The sequence below is a fragment of the Crocuta crocuta genome, unplaced genomic scaffold (assembly GCF_008692635.1).
Source record: "Crocuta crocuta isolate KB4526 unplaced genomic scaffold, BGI_CrCroc_1.0 scaffold364, whole genome shotgun sequence".
NCBI lineage: Eukaryota > Metazoa > Chordata > Mammalia > Carnivora > Hyaenidae > Crocuta > Crocuta crocuta.
In genome coordinates, this window is record NW_027532603.1 from 1,384,899 (window position 1) to 1,406,606 (window position 21,708).

Consider the following 21,708-nt stretch of genomic DNA (forward strand, 5'->3'; position numbering starts at 1 on the left):
AAAAAAAAAGTTCTTACATGGATCAGCTCCTGAAAATAAAAATTCTGGGCGGGAGAAATCAGTCATGATCCTGAAGACAATGTAACTACTTGGGGATTTCTGAACTAGGTGATGATTTTAACATGCACTTAACTGTTATTTTCTCTTTTCCCTTCATCAGAACCTCCTGTAGATGCTTTGCATTTCAGTTCATCCCACCATTGTTCCCTTGTACTCACACAGGCTCAGAACATTAGCATCATCTTTTTCCTTCTTAGCCTCTTCTCCTGTGTTCAGTTAGGATTCCGTTTCTGTACATTATTCCTGACATTAGATTCTGTTTCTCCATTTCCATTAGTAGTTTTAAGAAAATTATTTTTTGGTATATAGGAACTGTAATCAGATTACATGCTTAAAATTAAAATGTAGGACAAAGTATGAGTAAAAAGTCTCCTCTACCCCTATTTTCCAGCCACCTAGTTCCCAAGAGGCAGCCAATATTCTTTTGTATGTTTTCTATTCTATGCATATACAAATGTACTTTTTACTTAACATTACATCCAGTCAGTCCACATTCCTTCTGCTGTTAATCTTCCTTCAGGACGTCTTCTGATGCTTGAATTATTTCTAACATCATTCTTAATTGTTCTCTTTGCCTCCAGCCTCTTTTTTCTCTACATTTTTCACTGATTTACCATAGGTCTTCACACTATTAAGTTTTGAGCTATGTGTAGAATTTGTTTTTGCTATAATTGCACATACATATTGTTAAGCAGTGTCAATGAGATGGAATATTCATTTGAATGGATCATATGATGTACTGTAGGTCAAGTATAACATAAGCAAGAAGAACACATAATTCCAGATTGCAACAAAGAAAGGTGGTAGGTTCTTTGGAACATATGAGAACCTTGCTTTGTGAATTCTGTTTTGCATCTAAGTAACATTTAAGTGCTTATTATGTGCCAAGTATTTCATATATTTATGTGTATTTGTCTCAAAACCTCCCGACAGGATAGATGCTTATATTGTTCACATTTTATAGTTGAGTAAACCAAGGCACATTTGATGTTAAAAAAAAAACCTGTGAACCAGGGGCGCCTGGGTAACTCAGTCGGTTAAACATCCGACTTCAGCTCAGGTCATGATGTCACAGTTTGTGAGTTTGAGCCCCACATCAGGCTCTGTGCTGACAGCTCAGAGCCTGGATCCTGCTTCCAATTCTGTATCTCCCTCTGTCCGCCCCTTCCCCACTTGCACTGTCTCTCTCTCCCTCTCTCTCTCTCTCTCTCAAAAATAAATAAACATTTTAAAAATTAAAAAAAAAAAGTGAACCAGTGTCCACAGTTAGTAGCGTAGATACAGTGTTGATAATCTGCTTCCAGACCTTTGGTCTTAACCTACTTTAATACCTTTGAATAGACAGTAAGTAGGTAGTAAGTTAAGATAGTAAACAACTACTGAAGTAATGACAAAGCCCTAAACAGCAATCAAGTTTAATGGTATAGTGACATGGATAGTTCTACAGATACTGAAACATTGATGTTCTTTGATTGTGACTACATTGTAATTACTGCTAAATTAGCTTGGTGCTCTTTTGAGCTTCTTCAAGTGTGCAACCAATAGTATTTGAAATGTCTTATAAACTCATAGTGTTAAGACACGATTTTAGAAGTTTAATAATCATAATAGTCCTCATGACAAAGCGAAGAGCATCATCCTCTTAAGAATGTTGTCATATAGCAGTACCTTGGAACATTATTGCCTACAGTAGAGTTGCAGGTGTGCTGCTTTCAAAGGCAGATTTCTGGGTTCTGTCCTAGACTAATTTAGTAAATATAGAAAGGGAACACCTGGATGGCCAGTTGGTTAAGCATTCCACTTCGGCTCAGGTCATGATCTTACCTTACCGCTCATGAGTTCGAGCCCCACACCGAGCGCAGAGCCTGGAGCCTTCTTTGGATTTTGTGTCTCCCCCTGTCGTGTGCCTCCCCCACTCATGCTTGCGCTCGCTCTCTCTCTCTCTCTCAAAAATAAATAAACATTAAAAAAATAAATATAGAAAGACCAGAAACTTTCTTTCCGATAGGTCAGGGACATGGGAAATCAAATTATAGTTTTTCACACTTGAAGGGTGGAGTTGGAACAAGGGAAGTTAACTCTACAGGTTAACATTTTAACTCTACAGGAGAACATTTTAATGGTATTTTCCTCCTTAATAGGGATATATACCCAACACCAAGACCATGCCAGGTCTTTGGGCAGGGCACCCTCTAACTTTTAACAGCAGTGGACACTGTTTTTACATGGCTGGAAGGAAGCCCTTAAGTATCAAAAATTTGCATATTACAGCTTCTCCTGCAGTCTTCCCCTCTTAATGACATCTTCATTCTTTAGTTGCTCAGGCCAAAAAGTTTAATGTCAGCTTTGACTGGTTTCTTTCACAATCCACATATAGTCTATTTAGCAAATCCTGTAGGCTCTGCCTTTAGACTGTACCCAGAAAATGACTGTTTCTCACCACACCCTTATTCCAACCACTCTGGAAGAGGCCACTGTGATGTTTCCTAGGTTATTGCAGCGGTCTTCTCGCTGGTGTCCCTGCTGGTGCTCTTGCCCCTCCTCCCTGCCCAGCAGGCTGTCTGTCTTCAGTGCAGCACCCAGAGTAATCTGGTTAGAGAATCTAAGTTGGAACATGTCACTTCTTTGCTCAGAATCCTCCAGTGGTTTCCCATTTTCTTCAGAATAAAAGTTCTTATTCTGACTACAAGTCTCCTATGTCTTTACCACGTACCTCTCTCACCTCATCTTCCGGTTCTCCCCTGGTCCTCTCTGTTCTAGCCACACACATTCTCACCTAAATGATCTTTGCATTTGCTGTGTTTTCTCGAGTTCTCTTCCTTCTTCCCTTACTTCAGCTATTTCATCAAAAGTCATTTTCTCAGTGAAGTCTTCTCTGGTCATCCTATATATTGCAAATCCTAACATTTCATGATCCCCTTAAGTTCTTTTTTTTTTTTTTTGCATTTATTACTAGCTGTTTAATGTAGTTTATTTAATGGTGTTATTGTCTCTCCATTAGCGTATAAGCTCCACAAGAACCATACACTGTTGCATCACCATTGCCCAAAACAGTGCCTGACCTGCAGTACACTATCAGATATTTGTTGAATGAGTGAATAAATCTCACTTTAGTAGCACCCTACTTGCTTTCATAGCTACCTCTTAGAGGACAGACTGCTTTTCAGGTTTTGTGAAGCCATATTAAGGATTCCAGTACTTCCATATTACTAACAGTTTAATTTTATTAATGGAGCTTCCCACTCAGAAAGCTTCAGCACTTCTCCATTACCTACAGAATACACCCAGACTTGACATTAGCATAACTACTGCCATCTGACTCATCTTATTCTACCCTTCTCTATCTCCAAATAAACCCTCTGTTTCTCCCAAACTGCTCTGCCTACAAAAGACTGTTTTTCCTCCACCTTTTTTCATTTTTACTATTCCCTCATTTATAACACACTCCTTCCCCCCACCACCCCTGATCTAAAGCACTCTGTAGAGCTCAGTTTAGATCCCACCTGCCCCTTCCTTAAAGTAGTCTTTCGCCAACCCAGCCCATATCCATCCCCTCCTTCCTCTTAAGTTCTGTGCTATGTATTTGCACCAGTGATTTGGCTTTGAATTTTAGTTATTTTTAAATGATCAATGTGTCTTTACTGAGTGCTATTAATTGTATAATTTGTTTTGCTACAGTGGTAAAGTATACGAAAATTAGAAAAGCCCCAGTGCTGTCTCTGTATGCTTGTCTTATGTTCTTTGTATCCAGCCTGATGATTTGCCCTTAATATTAGCTTGAGATAGTGATTCTCAACCCTGGCAGCACATTAGAATCACCTGAGGAAGCTTTTTAGAACTTTTGATGCCCAAGCCCTGCTCTATATCTGTCACATCAGAATTTCTGTGGATGAAACCCAGGCATCAGTATTTTTTAAGCTCCTTAGGATGTTCTAACCTATAGCAGAAGTTCAGAATCATCAGCTTAAGGCAGAAAGGGATTTATTGGCTTCCTTTGTCTTTATCTTTAGTACTTCTCTTAGTGCCTGAGACCCAGTAAGCTGTTTTGTTGTTGTTGTTTTGAGTGAATGGACAAATTGGTAAACACAAAGATCTAAACTTAAAACATGTTACTGAAAATTCAGTAATGTGTAGGCATTTGCTTAGGGAAAGAGAGTTAAGTATCTGCTATGTGTTAAGTCTGTCTCATGTTACCTCTTTGGATTCTTAAAACAGTCCAATATGAGCAGGTATTATACCCACAAATGAAGAAACTGAGACCCATGCAATTATATATTAAAGCTGGCATGTGAAACCCAGGTCTGATTCCAAAAGTTTTTGAAGAAAAGATAAAATTGGGGAAAAGACATATCTTTTAATTATAATGCCTAAACATGCAAGATACGCAGTAGATCTTGAAGTCAGAAGCTTCCTGTTTCCCAGTGCTTTTGTTTCCATAGGTTCTCACCACCAAACTCTAAGCTTTGGACTTTGGTCATTGCTCTTGAGCATCTGAATCTCAAAGTGTATGGTGTGAATCTTCCCCTAGCTTCTTAAATTGGTCTTTTTGTTTGCAAAACGACACCATTGTATATCTGGCACTTAGAATCCTTTACCTGTCTGCCCAGTCACCTAGAATAAGGTATGAGAGTGTGTGTATTTTCACACTTAAGCTCCTAAACAGCAAGTTGCTTATGTAATCTTTTCACACATTTTTTATCTTTTTTCTGACTCATTAGAACATTGTATCTCAAACTTTTCTACTTCCTCAGTTCTTGATCTAGACATTTAGATCTTGTAATTAAAACAAATAGGGCCAGGGTCATGAGATCGAGCCCTCATCAGGCTCTGCCCTGAGCTCAGAGCCTGCTTGAGGTTCTTTCTGCCTCTGCCCCTCTCCCTAGCTTGCGCTCTCGCTCGCTCTCTCTGTCTCTCTCTCAAAAAAAATTAAAAACAAATATTGGCTTTTACCTCCTTCTATATGAATATCAGTGCTATTTTGCATTTAAGGTAGTTCAGCTTTTTAAATCTTCACTGAGGTTGAGTCATTAAAATTTTTTTCTGTTTAGTAGTTAATGTCTTAAGGCCTACCACTGACTTTGAACTTCTAAATGAGCACTGAGATGTATACTTGGAAATCTTTTTACCAACATTCTGATGTTTTATATCTGGAGAATCCAGAATAAGAACTGAGGGATGATTTCCTTCTAACTTGGTGCATAGAGAGGTTAAAAGGAAATGAGAAAGATTAACTATAAAATAAAATAGATAAAAGCTGTTTTTTAGTTCTTGTCTGTTGTAAATTTTATGCTTAAGTATGTCTTTTTTATACACCATTATACTAGGTAACATAAATTACAATGATGACCCTGTTAAAGAAAAAAATATTCTGCTACTTGTTAAAAGGACTTGGGACACCTGGGTAGCTCAGTCAGTTGAGTGTCTGGCTTAGGTCGTGATCTTGTGGTTCGTGACTTCGAGCCCTGCATCAGTCTCTATGTTGACAGCTCAGAGCCTAGAACCTGCTTCAGATTCTGTCTCTCTCTCTCTGCTCCTCCCCCACTCAAACTGTCTCTGTCTCCCAAAAATAAGACAACTTTATTCACTAGTTTTGCAGGGGCGCCTGGGTGGCTCAGTCAGTTAAGCATCCGACTTCGGCTCAGATCATGATCTCATGGTTCATGGGTTTGAGCTCCGCATCGGGCTCTGTGCTGACAGCTAGCTCAGAGCCTGGGGCCTATTTCAGATTCTGTGTCTCCCTCTCTCTCTGATCCTCCCCTGCTCACGCTCTCTTGCGCGCGCTCTCTCTCTCTCTCTCTCTCTCTCTCTCAGAAATAAAACATTAAAAAAAATAGTTTTGCATTAGGGGAGAGAGCTAGTGCTCAGCTCCAAATGAAGCAAAGACAAAGCAGAGTGAGGGGGTCAGTGGTGGAAAATTACTAAGAGGACACATAAGGATAGAGGGATTCTTACTAAACTGACTTAACAGGATCCTTACTAAAGTCAGATTGAGGACTTCGCATCAAAGGTGGGAGAGAAGGAACTTGATCAAATACCAAAAGTGGGGCTATTCTCCTTCTGACAGCAGGGTTCTTGCTAGGACTGGGTTAGACAGGACGTAGATAGGATGGAGCCAAGATCAAGGCCTAGCTGAGAAGAGCACTCAGAGGAGCCTGACTAAAGTTTGGTTGAGAGACTCTGACACTCAATGGATGTTATATAATTTCTTTAATAAATTTTCGAGCAATTATTCCTTAGAGTTGATAAAAGTTTTAAAAATGTAATTGCTGGAAACTCCTTTCTATTTTCATGGGATGCTGCCAATTAGATGTTCCATGAGAATGAATGAGTGAAGAAATAGCTCTACTTAAAGCAAACTTGCCTGCTTTTCCTACCTATTGTCTATATGACAAAATTTGTAATTGGTTACTAATAGAGAAAACAGTTTATAGAGCTACTTTATTTTATTTTATTTAATTTTTTATAGAGCTACTTTAAAATAACTTTTGGGGCACCTGGATGGCTCAGTTGGTTAAGTGTCCAACTTTAGATCAGGTCATGATCTCATGGTCCGTGGGTTCGGGCCCCGCGTTGGGTTCTGTGCTGGCAACTCAGAGCCTGGAGCCTGCTTCAGATTCTGTGTCTCCCTCTCTCTCTGCTCCTTCCCAGCTCACACTTTGTCTCTCTCTCTCAAATATAAATAAACATTAAAAAAAATAATAAAAAAAATAATTTTTAAACAATCTTCTTACTGTTTTATTTATTTCTGAGAGAGAGAGAGAGACAGCGTGAGCAGGGGAGGGTCAGAGAAAGAGGGAAACACCGACTCTGAAGCAGGCTCCAGGCTCTGAGCTGTCAGCACAGAGCCTGACGTGGGGCCCGAACCCAGGAACTGTGAGATTGAGACCTGAGCTGAAGTTGGACACTCAAGCGACTGAGCCACCCAGGCACCCCTAAAATAACTTTTAAAAGAGTAAACAAAGCAAATTATTTAGAAGTGCTAACATTTGGTTTATATATTGATCCTAATTTAAAACCTATCTTTATGCTTTTAAGCCTTAGCCCTTACTGAAAATTATAAAATATAAACTGTATATAGCTAAGTTTTTATTTTTAAGTACATTTTGAGTCTTTGTAGGTGTCTTCTCTAGGTCAAAAACTGGGAAACCAGGAAAACAATAGTTTATTTGAAATTTTAAAAAGCCGCTGGGGTGGTTCAGTTGATTAAGCGTCCAACTTCAGCTCAGGTCATGATCTCACTGCTGTCAGCACAGCAGAGCCCTCTTCAGATCCTCTGTCCTCCTTTTTCTCTGCTCCTCCCTCATTCATTCTCTCTTTCTCTCTCTCTCTCTCGAAAGTAAATAAATAAAATAAAACAGATAACAGTAAGTTTTAGATAATGAAACCAATATTCCATTTGTTCCTAGACTTTACTAAGAATGTATTTTTCTTTTAGACTTACAGCCCCAAATTAAATTCTCATTAGCCTCTGAGAACCCTCAGCCAGGAGGGATTTTGTTTATTTGATAAAGGCAGTGCAACTGAAATTCCAAGGCTTTGATACTATAATATGTGCATGTCAACAGCTTGGAACTTGAACCTATTAAATTATTGCCCCAGTTTATTGTTGATATATTGAAAGCTTTAGAACCAGATGAAAAAAATGAACCACATTGAGGCAACGTGTATTTAAAAAATAATTCTTTCTTTTTAAAATAACGTACTATGGGGCGCCTGGGTGGCTTAGTCGGTTAAGCGTCCGACTTTCACGTAGGTCATGATCTCGCGGTTCGTGGGTTCGTGCCCCGCGTTGGGCTCTGTGCTGACTGCCAGCTCAGAGCCTGGAGCCTGTTTCAGAGTCTGTAACTCCCTCTCTCTCTGACCCTTCCCTGCTCACGCTGTCTCTCTCTCTCCTAGAAATAAATAAAACATTTAAAAAAATAAAAAATAAATAAAGAAAATAACATACTATGGGGAGGGTGGGAAGAGTAGGCAGAGAACAGTGAATTTTTAGGGTGGTGAAAGTACTGTCTATGATACTGTAATGGTGGCTACATGTCATACATTTGTCCAAATCCATAGAATGTACAACACAAAGAGTGAACCCTAATGTAAACCATGAGCTTTGGATGACAGTGATGTGTTAGTGTAAGTTCATGAAATGAACAAAGGAACCACTCTGGTGGGGTGTTAATGGAGGAAGTATGCATGTTGGAGGGCACGGACTGTATGGGAAATTTCTGTACCTTCTTTTCAGTTTTGCTGTGAACCTAAAACTGCTCGTAAAAAAGTAGTCTAAAAAAAAAAAAAGACGACATCTAAATATTCTGCAAACAGCAAACAGCAAAAAACTGTTAGGAAATAGCATTGAATTCCATGCAAATAGAACTTACTCTCTTAACAGTATAAGATAATTTATAAGTATAAGCTATTTATCCTTGAATACTTCTGTAATAATAAAAGTATGGAAAACATTTATAAAAGTACAATTGGTTACGATTCTTTTTTTAAGAATAGCCTAGTTGAAAACATAAGTAAACTTTGGAAGATGTTTTTTAAGGGAAGTGAAGCAGTGATATTTTGGAGAACTTTTGGTTAGCAAAAAAGTTGCCACTATTTATAATTCTCAATAAAGACTGTAATAATGGGGAATATATGATTACTAGGATCCAAAGAATTTCTAGAAAAGAGGAATTATTTTCTTAATAATATGAAGGGGTTCAGTTTAATAATTTAAAGCAGCAATTGTTTTGCTAGGATGAGTTAACAATAGCTAACACTTTAAGATTTTATTTTAAACTAATCTTTACACCCAACATGGGGCTCAAACCCACAACCCTGAGATCAAGAGTCACATGCTTTACCAACTGAGTCAGACAGGTGCCCCTATATTTTAAATACACTGCTAAAGACATACTATTATCTTATTTAATCTTCACAACAATTCTAAGAAGTAGATACTGTCCCACTTTCGGGTGAGGGTATGATTTAAAGACATTAAGTGATTGAAATTCAAATCCAGATCTGTCCCAACTCCAGAGCCTATTATCTTTCCATTTTGCCATAGTATCTCATAATAATCTGAAAAACTAAGAACACTTCCATAGTGTCATTTTATTTAGAGGGGTAAACATTTAACTAATTGCCAGCTATGTGCCATTTACTTTGCTAGTCCCTGTATAAAAAGGAAAAGGAAAGCAAGGCAGTTTGCCCAAAGAAAACTAGTTTTTAGGGACAAAATGGTATCTATAGAACTAATTATCAATAGTTATATTTTAGGTGCTATAATAGATGTTCAAACAAAGTATGGTAAAATAAGGTATAATGTGGTAAAGGATTCTTGAAATTATAAGTACTAGGAATACTTTTTGGAAAGAAACAGAAGAACCCAACCTTAAAAGACAGGCAGGGTTTAGACAGGCAAAGATAAAGAGAGAGGCAAGACTTTCAAGGACAATATAAGTCAAGCCCAGAAGCAAAGTCTTTAATACCGGCAGTAGCCTAATGAGGAGGTAAAGATGTTGGTAGACATCAGGGAGACAAGCTGGAGGAGATTTGGCTCCTGAAGTATACAAAGTTTGCACAGTATAAACCGACCTGGGTCTTGCTGATATGTAGAATGGGGCTATTATGTAGCCCAGAATTTCTTCCTAGTTTGTTGAGAGTTTTCCATCCACTGACATTCAATCAGAGTTGCAGTTGTTAAATACTCAACTTGGATCCCGTTATATGCGGTTGTCAGGAAAATTATTTAAAAAAGTAGTTATGAAGAGATATAATGTTGAAATATGTGGTATCTGTTATTAAAAGATTATTTAATAAGCTAAAAAACCTAAGTTTGATCAGTTTTCCAAGTGTCTTTTCATACATTTTCTAAAGTTTCTTATTAAAATACAGTATATGAAAATTAACAAAATTAAGCAGTTTCTGGGGAACAATAAGGTATATTACTTTTTCAGTTTGATGTTTAAACTTTCAGTACAGGTATTCCTTATATAATAATGAAATTTTGAATCTTTACGGGATTAGGTATTTTTCTTTATTTCCCTCTTTTGAAGAGATGAGACGATACGGAGAGTGAGAAGAAATTGAAATCTAGGAAAACTTATCTTTCACTGATACTTGTAAGGTCCTAAATTTGCCTTTTTAGGTCAGAAACATATGATGGATTCCATGAAATTACCAGTATTGGAATGTTTAAATCTATGAAGGATTGGAATTGTGTGTAAGGCTTGAATTTTTCTCCCTTTAAAATATCCATGGAGTTACACACTTCAGATAATAGCTGATGAATGCTATGAGTAGTGAAACTATTACTTTATGGAATAGTGATGTTTTTAAAAGCCTTTTCTGTTGTTTTTAAAGCAGCAATTAAGTTTTGGTTCAACCCAAACCTTCATATCAGTGATTCTCCAATACACTGGAGGTGACATGCCTCTCCTCTATGGGACATACTTGCTTTCAACTTTCTTTTCCCACCCCAGTCTTAAGAATGACTGACTAAATCACTGTTTTAAAAAGTGTCATCCCTCATTTGTATTGCAGCAAAAATATTTTTGCAGTCACTAACTACTTAGCCATTTCTCTTTCCCCTTTTACTTCAGCCACGGATTTTGTTTACCTCTACCAAATTTCATCTTGTTTTGACACAGTTTTGAAGCTAGATGATAAAATACTGACTTTTAACATTGCTATTTATCATTGTATTTATTCCTTCCAACTTTGTTTCAACTGTAACTTTCATAAGCAAGGTTTTGACTCAATTCCTGGGATAAAAAAAAATTCTAAAAGGACTAAGCTAAATCTGTATGACACCACACTAAATTTAATCCTCCTGAATTTAAATACCTGTTACTAATGTACAGTATAGTTGATTGTATAAGTATGTGACCTTTGATAGGGCACTTATTTTCTCTGAACCTATTCCTTTTCTATTCTCACCTACCTAGTAAGCTGTTTTAAGACCAAAAGAGAAACAGGATATGAAAGAGTTTTGTAAACAATAAATTAATGGTCATTCGTTTACATCACCAGCATGTGCCAGGTCTCACCCAGTTCTGGGTGTACAGCAGTGAACAAACATAAGGAGTTCTTATGCTCTTTGCCAGGGTTTGGCAAATCTGGTCTACTGCCTGTTTGTATATAGCCTACAAGCTAATGTGTTTTGAATGGTTGGGGGAAAAATCAGAAGACTATTTCATGACATGTGAAAATTACATGAAATAGATTTTAGAGAATCCAGAATAATGTTTTAATTAACTTAGTGGGGGGTAATCCTTTCACAATGAATACGTATATCAAATCATGCTGTACACTTATAAGTATCTTATAAGTTTATTTGCCAATAGTACCTCACTTTAAGAAAATAAATAAGGGTTACCTGGGTGCTTCAGTCAGTTGAGCATCCAACTCTTGATTTCGGCTCAGGTCACAATCTCAGGTTCGTGAGATCAAGCCCCACATTGGGTTCTGTGCTGACAGCACGGGGCCTGCTTGAGATTCTTTCTCTCCCTCTCTCTCTGCCTCTCCCCTGCACACACAGACACTCTTTCAAAATAAATATTCAAAATAACTAAAGAAATAAGATCTTATTGGAACACAATGGTGCTAATTTGTTTACACTTGGGACCAAGACCCAAACCCTAAAATGTTCATAGGCCTTTAGTATCAGCAGTTTGCTGGCCCGAGCTCTGTGCCGTTGGAATTCTTTGAGGATGTTGAGCAAGAAACTTAAATATCATTCAGTGGTGACAAGTTCCGTAAAGAAAAAGCAGGTAAATGGGCTAGAATTGTGAAGGATGCAGACAGTATCTTGGCTAATCTGTAGATAGGAGTCTGGAAGTCAGAAAGTGACATCAGAAAGAAACTTGAATGAAGAGAGATGCTCTGATGAAAACATTTCTGGCAAAAGGAACAAGAAAAGCAATAGCCCTGAGGCAGGAATGTAGCTGTAAAGTCTACCAGCTAGGCAGTAGGAGGTGGGGGTGAGGGAACCAAATTTTGAAGAGCCTTGAAGTCCATGGAGCAGACGTTAGATTTTTATAGAGAATATATAAACATAGCATTAAGATTTCAACTACTACCTCAAGGAATTTTTACGGTATTGTTATAATGACAAATTAACTTACCACTTCAAAGTCTGTTGTCAAAGATTGCCAAATATTTAATACTAAGTGGTCCACCTTTTTTAGTACCTCTCAGAAAATAACATGAAGATTGTTGAATATGACCATGTTTTGGGATCTACCTTTGGCATCGAATGGTATTTCACCCTTGTTGTTGCATATATATGTTTTCACCTCTTACACATTTCATTTTAAAAATGGGAGATGTTTTCATTTCTTTAATTGGACATTTCTCCTGTTCTTGATATTCTTAGATTTACAGGGATTATGTGTGTGTTTTTCCAGCACTTTAATTAGAATTCTTCTGCACTTAAACCTGAATTCAAATATTACTTACTTGATATCCCTCCCTCTCTGACTTAGGTGCACTTTGTATTTTTTTCCCTTTAGAAAGTGGAAGCAATCTTTTAGTTAGTTAGGTTTTTTTTTTCATCCAATATAATCCCTTCATTTAACCAGTTAACTATCTTGTACATTCTAGCATAGTCACTCTGCAGCTAGGAGGTAAATAAAGCTACCCTCCTGGTCAAGAAGCATGCACAAAGTGTAACTTTATTTTTTTTTTTTAATTTTTTTTTTTAATGTTTTATTTATTTCTAGGAGAGAGAGACAGTGTGAGCAGGGGAGGGTCAGAGAGAGAGGGAGTCACAGACTGAAACAGGCTCCAGGCTCCGAGCTGGCAGTCAGCACAGAGCCCGACGCGGGGCTCGAACCCACGAACCGCGAGATCATGACCTAAGCGAAAGTCGGACGCTTAACCGACTAAGCCACCCAGGCGCCCCACAAAGTGTAACTTTAAAAAGCTTCCTTGGGGTGGGGTGCCTGGGTGGCTCAGTCGGTTGGGCGTCCGACTTTGGCTCAGGTCATGATCTCACGGTTCGTGGGTTCGAGCCCCGCGTCGGGCTCTGTGCTGACTGCCAGCTCGGAGCCTGGAGCCTGTTTCAGTCTGTGACTCCCTCTCTCTCTGACCCTCCCCTGCTCATGCTGTCTCTCTCTCTCTCAGAAATAAATAAAACATTTTTTTAAAAAGCTTCCTTGGGGTGCCTGGGTGGCTCAGTTGGTTAAGCGTCCAACTCTTGATTTCAGCTCAGGTCATGATCTCACAGTTTATGAGTTAGAGCCCCACATCGGGCTCTGTACTGACAGCACAGAGCCTTCTTGGTGTTCTGTGTCTCTCTCTGCCCCACCCTCACTTGATCTCTATATCTCTCAATATAAATAAAAATAAAAATTAACTTTAAAAAGCCTTCCTTGTTGTCTTTTACCAACTTCCCTTTACACTGTCCTTTAGCTTCCTTGACCTGTAGTTTCCTTGATCCATTGCTTTCAGTTTTGATGTCACTCCATAGCCTTTATCTTGTTAATGTCCTCTTTCATCTTTAACAAAATTAATTTAGTGGATGGGAGATATTGACGTGATACTCTTTGATTTTTAAAAATTTAAAAATTATCTTTAATATATAAGTAATGAAGTAATGGGTAAAATAGATAAAGGGGATTAAGAGGTACTAACTCCCAGGAAAAAATAATTTTCTTTAACATTACAAGTAATTTATATTCCTTATACAACTTTTTGACCATAGAAGCCAAAGAAGGAAAGAAAAACAACTTTCGTAATAACCACCACCAAAAGAATTGGCTAATTAAAATTAGTAGCTATACATATATGTAAGTGTATTTGCTTTTAGTAAAACAGGAATACATCATTGTGTGAACTTTTGCGCTCCACAGCATATGATAAACATCAACCTGTAGCACCAGAGCACTTCTCAGACTTTATTGCTTTCAGAACCCCTTTACACTCTTAGAAGACAACTTTTTATTTATGTAGTTTATATCTATTGTACTAGATATTAAAATTTAGAGTTTTTGAAGTATTCATTTAAAAACATATTTAAAAACATTTATATGTTAACATAATAATTGGAATTTTGTTTTTGTTGTTTTATAGTTTATTTATTTTGAGATAGAGGGCATGAGTGAGCTGGGGGAGGGGCAGAGAGAAAGGTAGAGAGAGAATCCCAAGCAGGCTCCGGGCTGCCCTCCACTGCAGGTCTCAGTCTCATGAACTCTGAGATCATGACCTGAGCCACAATCAAGATTCCTCAGACCCTTAACCGACTGAGTCACCCAGGCGCCCTGATGTTTTGTTTAGAGGAAAAAAAGAAGAAGAAGAAAGAAAGAAAAAAAACTTTATTTTCCAAAACAGAGAAAGAATTAGTGGGAAAAGTAGCACTGTTTTACATTTTGGAAATCTTTTAAATATCTACATTCAATGTGTTATGTTGTCTTAGTTTGTACATACTGTTTCCTCTGACCGGATGCCATCCTGAGTATTTACTCATTCTTCAGTCCAGCTCAAACATCACTGTATCTAAACACATCACCCTTCTTTACATACTTGTATAAAGTTGATTGCATCTTCCTTGTGCCTCACTGTTGCCTTTAATACCTGCTTGCTATGTTACTATCTGTGTGTCAGGTCCTTGAAGACGGTGACAAAGTCTCACTCAGTCTTTAATCTTTATTTACTTTTAATTTATTTTCATAGGTGCTCAGTAAATGTTTGCTGAATGAACTATTACTTTTTTAATATGCATGGTCAGTTCATTGATAATCCAAATGCCTGTTTTAATTATGCCAAATCCATCAGATTTTTTAACTTTTAAAACTTTAGGGATAACTTCAGGAATACTAGTATCTTGAATTTTCAGTTTGGTAACTTTTACTATTGCATATTCAAACATTATGTTATATGTGTAGTATGTAAAATACGTCTGTAGCTTTATTCGTTTTAGGGAATATGCTTTTTTGGGTTGTATAGGAATATATTTTTGAACTACACACACTTAAACTTGTTTGAGGGGACTTTCACAATTATGTAAGGATTATGGAAACGCATCTTGACAAGTGGGATAGATCATAGCCCCTCAGCAGATTTGCCACAGATAGACTAAGAAGTAGGTTTACAATCAAAGTAGGTTTACTAATTTCTTAAGTAAATGATTGACAGCAACAGTTGACTAGGAAAAAATATGATTAACTGCACATGCCAAGGCAAGTATGCCCAGTTGGAAATCCATATGGGAACTGTTAAGTCCTGTGTAGTGTAATTTTCATGAGTCGAGCAGCACTTCTTACTTCCTAATTATTTTCTTTTTATTGTTGTTGCTTGTTAATATAAGAGTTTTATAGGGTATTCCTCTTAGTCTCTAGCAGCTTTCGTTCCAGAAAAATAATATATTACCTGTAATTACCTTGTCATGACAAGGTTCTCAAACTTTATATACATAAGAATATTTTAAGGTGTTTGTGGTATGGATTCCTCATCTCTGCTTTCAAGTAATCCACATACAGGTTTTGTTTTCTAAGTCTTAAAAATCAGAATGAGTTTTACAGCTCAAAGAAATTTTGTAGATCTTCTTGTCCCTTATAGGAGGTGGATTATAATGAGGAAACTCAAGACCAAAAAAGGTTAACGTAGAATTACAAATCTAGTTAGTTTATGGACCAACAGAGCCAGTAATTAGAATCCGGGTTTCTGGGGGGCGCCTGGGTGGCTCAGTCAGTTAAGTGTCCAACTTCAGCTCAGGTCATGATCTCACAGTTCTTGGGTTCGAGCCCCACATCGAGCTCTGTGCTGACAGCTAGCTCAGAGCCTGGAGGCTGTCTTCAGATTCTGTGTCTCCCTCTCTCTCTGACCCTCCCCTGCTCATGCTGTCTCTATCTCTCTCTCAAAAATAAATTAAAAAAAAAAAATTAAAAAAAAGAATCCAGGTTTTCCGGTCTACCTTGCTCTCTCAATCAATAGGCCTTCTTGACTGAGGACGGAAAGTTTATCCACGGAGCAGCTTTTCTTTTGTTCTTTTTAGAATAAGAGTGAAGTTATATAAGATCTTCTGTAGAAACGTAAGGTTGTAAAGTATTTTTTGTCTTTCTGATTCTCTTCTCAGTGCCCAGTTGTATTTTCAAAAGACGCTTGAAAGTCTTTTTTCTGCTTAAGAATGGATTAGCTTTGGGGCACCTGGGTGGCTCAGTCGGTTAAGCGTCCAACTTGGGCTCAGGTCATGATCTCATGGTTTGTGAGTTCCAGCCCAACATCATGCTCTGTGCTGACAGCTCAGAGCCTGGAGCCTGCTCCAGATTCTGTCTCCCTCTCTCTCTGCACCTCCCCTGCTCACACTCTCTCTCAAAATAAATAAACTTTACAAAAAAAGAATTGTAGTGTGAGACTATCTGAGGTCAGTCCTATTATCCATAATTCTATTATGATTAGTTATCATGGCTAACATCATAATTATATACATATATTGCCAGATGATACTCAAAGTTATTTTTTCCTTTGCATAGATTTTTACATTCTTTGTATTTCACATCTTACTTGATGAGAGCAAAGAGATTAAATTATATGGCATACTGAACACATGGTTTCATCTCATCTTTTATGCTAAACCTTCTTACTAGAATGAAAAGAGTAGGGAAAACTGAAGAGAAATGAGTTAGTAACGGGCACCTGGGTGGCTCAGGTGGTTGAGTGTCTTGACTCTGTGGTTTCGGCTCAGGGCATGAATGCATGATTCATGGGATCGAGCCCCATGTCAGGCTCTGCCTGACAGCACAGAGCCTGCTTGGGATTTTCTCTCTCCCTGCCCCTCCCCCCCTTCTCTCTCTCTCAAAATAAATATTTTTTTTAAGTGAGATTGCCATTTTTGGACCAAAGTTTTGTAGCAATTCTTTTGATAGCAGAATAGTGAATACACAAGAGGAAAAAAGTAAGATCAGAAGAAATCATAACCCAAAACACATTAAAGATAACTGTTGTGGAAGTAGGAACTACTTAGAGGAGCTCGACTTAAGGAGCAAGAAGGAAAGGACCCAGAACAATATTGGAGGTTAGTTGCAGCATTGTTTTGTAAGCTAACTGTACCATTGGCTCCTCTTTTCTCTTCCATTGGGGCTGAACTGCAGACAGAAGTTCATTGGTCTTCAGAATATAGCATTGAGAATGAGCACTAAGAACAGACAGGGCAGTGCCCCTGGTAGCCTCTGACCCTTATGAGTCTTACTCAGAAATTAATCTGCTCATACCCACGTTGCAGCACCAAGTCTCCTCTTCCCATCTCCTACTATCACTAGAGACAAACTGCTGGTAAATAGAACAGGCAAGCTAAATTAAATTCAAGGAGGAACACCAAATATTTGTGGAAAACTGGTACTACGAAGGAAAAGCACCAAACTCAACAAACAAGTAGATCTAAATTCTTAGGAAACGGTGATAGAGCAATACTTTAAAGTAAGTATAGTTAATACCCTCAAGGAGACTCAAGAGATTATTCCACACACACAAATAAGAATCTTGGAAATTAAAAACAGAAAGTTTTAAAATAACTATGTGAATAGCAAAATAGACATAACTGGAGAGTATTTTAGTGAATTGAAAAATGGAGCCCTGAGGGCTTCTCCTCAAATAAACTATAAAATGACAAAAAGAAGATAAAAATACTGTAGAAAAAGACATATTCAGGTTAGATCTACAACATCTATGTCTGTCTATAAAAGGAGATCCAGAAAAGTAGAATGGCAGTAGTAGGGGGCAGGAGAGGGAGTTAGGAGGAACAACAGAAGAAATACTGTCTGTAGCATTCTTTAGAACAAAATAAATAAAATTCTTTAGAATTTTATCTTTTTTTCTCAAGCAGAAGTTAAGAGAATCACAAAGGCTTGCTCCTTTAATTTGTAAATTACACTGATTTATTAATGCTGAACCACCTTTGCATTGGGATAAACACAAATTGGTATTCTACCAGTTTACTATTTTATTTAGTTTTGCTTAAATGTTCATAAGTGATTAGGATCATAACTTTCTCTCCTTGTGACTATAGTATATTTTAACCAAAAACTGATTACTCAGCTTTTTAAAGAAAAATTAAAACTTGAAGCCACATGTATATCTCAAAATCAGGACAAACCTATATTGATGATAAAAGCTTTGGGATAGTTTATGAAAAAATTCTGAAGGCTCCTAAATAGTAAAGGTTTAAACAGGAAGTTTTATTTCAAGGAATGTGATGAAAAATTTGTACTCTGTTAATTGCTTCTGCTTTTATGTATTACTCTTCTCTTATTTTCTTTCTTTCTCTTTAGGTACGCATAGCTGCTAAATTCATCACTCATGCACCGCCAGGGGAATTTAATGAAGTGTTCAATGGTAAGTAAGCATCAGTATTTTAAGCCCTCCATAATTATGTATAAGTATTTATTGAGTGCTTGCTGTCTCTTCTATTCCTTACAGCACATTATCGCTATAGCTAAGGAAATCAAGACTCAAAGAGGTTAAAATAATTTATCCAATGTCACCTAGCTAGGAAGTGTCAGAGTAAGGATTCAAACCCAGATCTGAGAAGCATACTCTTAACCCATAAATTAGGATACCTATCTTGTGTGAGAAAAGATTTAAAGTAGTGTAATATGAATATGGAAACAAGATTAAATTTTTTCATAATTTTGTATCACTATAAATCATACCTTCAGCTTCTTCCATGTTTTCACTCAAGACATGCTCATAGTATATACAGGACACTTTCTAGAGCCATTGGGGCTGAACTGACTGCATCTGGGAAGCTTATTACATATACAGATTCCAATCTTAACCATCCTCTTAAGATTTCTTATTCATTAGATCTGTGATGGAATTGGGTAATCGATTTTACCAAGTTCTCCCAGGTGATTCTGGGTCACAGCCAGTTTGAGAACCACTATTCCAATACATTTATAAACTTCCATTCTATTCACTGGCTTAACGTATAGAGTGAAGAATGTAGATGAGGCATCTTGAACTTTATGATAAAATCAATCATTATAATCCCATTTTAAGTTGTTAAATTCATCTTAAAGTCCTTTGTGTATCTTGGTTCATTTTAGCAAGCATTTATTTTGAAATTCTAGTTTTACATTAGAAGGCTACACACTTGAGAGGAACTATGTGATAGTCATATGTAGTTGGCCCAGAGCCCCACACACCATAGAACAATCAATAATCTCCAATGATAAAACAAACAAAAAATTAATGATGTTGAGAAAGAGTAACCAGGAGAACATATAATCATTTACTCTAAGGAATAAATAATACAATAGAAATAAATCAGAACATTCATCCTTATAGACTTGTTTGTTGATTTTGAGCACTAACAGCAAGAGAAACAAATAAACAAGTATAGCCTTATTTTCCCTAGTCTTTTTCCATTTTGACCAAATGTAAATTTTTAAACACTGAGCTTTTAGGAAATTTTCCTTCTACCTGAACTTCATTGAGCTGATTCGCTCAGATAAATTCTTGTCTTACCAAACTAATGGCCTTTGTAGTGAGAAGTCCCTGTTTTATTTCTGACAACTGAATGGACTTTATAGGAATATCATGAGAATAATTGATATGAAGGAATTAGATTAAGAATTGGCAAGCCACTTGTGGTGTGAGGACTGGTTTTTATTGGCATGCTACACATTGGCCTCTGCCAACCTCTTTCAGAAGCTCCAAGAGTCAATGGCCTTTGGCTCATTATTAAATTAGTATTCCCTCTTGAAATTAATGCTTAGTAGTTTCTTAGGACCCTCCTCTTCTAAAAGAAGAGTGACTAGGGGCGCCTGGGTTCCTCAGTAGGTTAAGGGTCCAACTCTTGATTTCAGCTCAGGTCATGAGCTCATGGTTCGTGGGCTAGAGCCCCCCATTGAACTATGTGCTGACAGTGCAGAACCTGCTTGGGATTCTGTCTCCCTCTCTGGCCCTGCCCTCCTCTCCCGCACGCGCTCTCTCTGTCTCTCTAAATAAATAAACAAACATTAAATAATAATTTTAAAAAATAAGAGTGAATAGACTCTTGACATACAGCTTTTTAAAAGCATGTAGGTAGGCCCCACATTAGATTCTCCTTAGAAAAATACGTTCGGCAGTTTCACTGCCACTGACTGAATTTTGCCCAGCTTTCTTGGTCTGCTGTTACAGAAAAGCCTCCAGTTCTTAATCTCATTTCAAAGGATTCTTTAGATACAAAATTAATAGTCCTAATTGTAACTTTCTTTAAACCATGTTTTTTATTTGCTATGAGATTCCTTGAGAAGTTATTGTTTAATTATTGTACCGTAAATAATTACATGCGAATCTATGAATGTTAGCATCTGTTCATTTGCATACAGGATATCTGAAGATTAATTTTGCAAAGCCTTATTTTTTTAACATTTCTGGAGTTTATCCTTTACTGAACATTTGAATTTTAACATCTCTTAAAAGTGTGGGTATTTTTTTTTAACATTTATTTATCTATTTTGAGAGAGAAGGAAGAGTTTGCACACGAGCAGTGGAGGGTAGAGAGGGAGAGAGAATCCCAAGCCTGCTCTGCATTCTGTCAGCACAAAGTCTGATGCAGAACTTGACCCCACAAACTGTGAGATCATGACCCGAGCCAAAATCAAGAGTCAGATGCTTAAATGACTGAGCCACCCAGACGCACGAATTTTAATTTCTTTAAAAATTTTTTTCTTCCTCAGATGTCCGGCTACTACTTAATAATGACAATCTCCTCAGGGAAGGGGCAGCACAGTAAGTATCTTTCAAAATCCCCTTAAATATTTTTTTTCCATTTCTATATTATTTTAATATCAGATAGATTATATTGATGGTAAATTTGTACCCTGAAAACTAAATTTAAAATACTTCAATATAAAGCAGTTGGTTTTAGTAGTTTTAGTTGTGTTTTTTTTTTTTCTTGGAGAAAACATGTTCCCCTCAATATTGTTTATTCCCTTAAAGCTTATTATATATGACCTTAATTTTTGTTTTTATTTTTTTCCCAGATTTTCCCAGTTTAATAAGAGTGGTTAGGGTTTCTTCTATAGTCCTTTTAGTTCATGTGTTTTTTAGTTTTAGTTGTGTTTTATTTTTCTTGGAGAAAACATGTTCCCCTCAATATTGTTTATTCCCTTAAAGCTTATTATATATGACCTTAATTTTTGTTTTTATTTTTTTCCCAGATTTTCCCAGTTTAATAAGAGTGGTTAGGGTTTCTTCTATAGTCCTTTTAGTTCATGTGGAATTCGTCTTTAATTGCGAGCTACAGAAAGATTAGGCTTCTCTTGAAGAGTGTATCTTAAATTGTCACAGAACAGTACATACTCATAAAAGTGCCCTAATAGAATTAACCATGGAATAATAGCATGGCTATTCAACGCAGTGATGGATTCCTTATCACCATCAGTCTAATTAATCTTTCTAAAATACCATTTTCATTTTATCCTTGTCCTCAAAAACATGAGACTGATGTGTGCTTGTTTTCTTCAAATCTAAACTCCAAATCTAAACTCTGTGTAGCTTTCAAGGCCCTCTGTTACCTGGCTTTATCACTACTCTCCTTTACATACAGAATTCTATTTCAATCACTGTCTGTCTAACTGGCCCAGAGTTCGTTGTAAAGAGGAAACCAGAAAAGGATAATGACTGGGAAAAGGTGGGATAGAGACGATTAGGACAAGGATTTTGATACAGAGCAACAAA

At 37.2% G+C, this 21,708-nt stretch overlaps 1 protein-coding gene across 1 annotated transcript in view; it reads left to right on the plus strand.

Annotated features, from left to right (window-relative positions):
* Window positions 1-21,708, plus strand: part of CAPZA1 (capping actin protein of muscle Z-line subunit alpha 1) — a 46,394-nt gene that overhangs the window by 5,027 nt on the left and 19,659 nt on the right. The window contains exons 2-3 of the mRNA XM_077780190.1: window positions 18,309-18,372; window positions 20,706-20,757. Coding sequence (XP_077636316.1) covers window positions 18,309-18,372; window positions 20,706-20,757 — 116 coding nt within the window. The remainder of the gene's footprint in view (window positions 1-18,308; window positions 18,373-20,705; window positions 20,758-21,708) is intronic.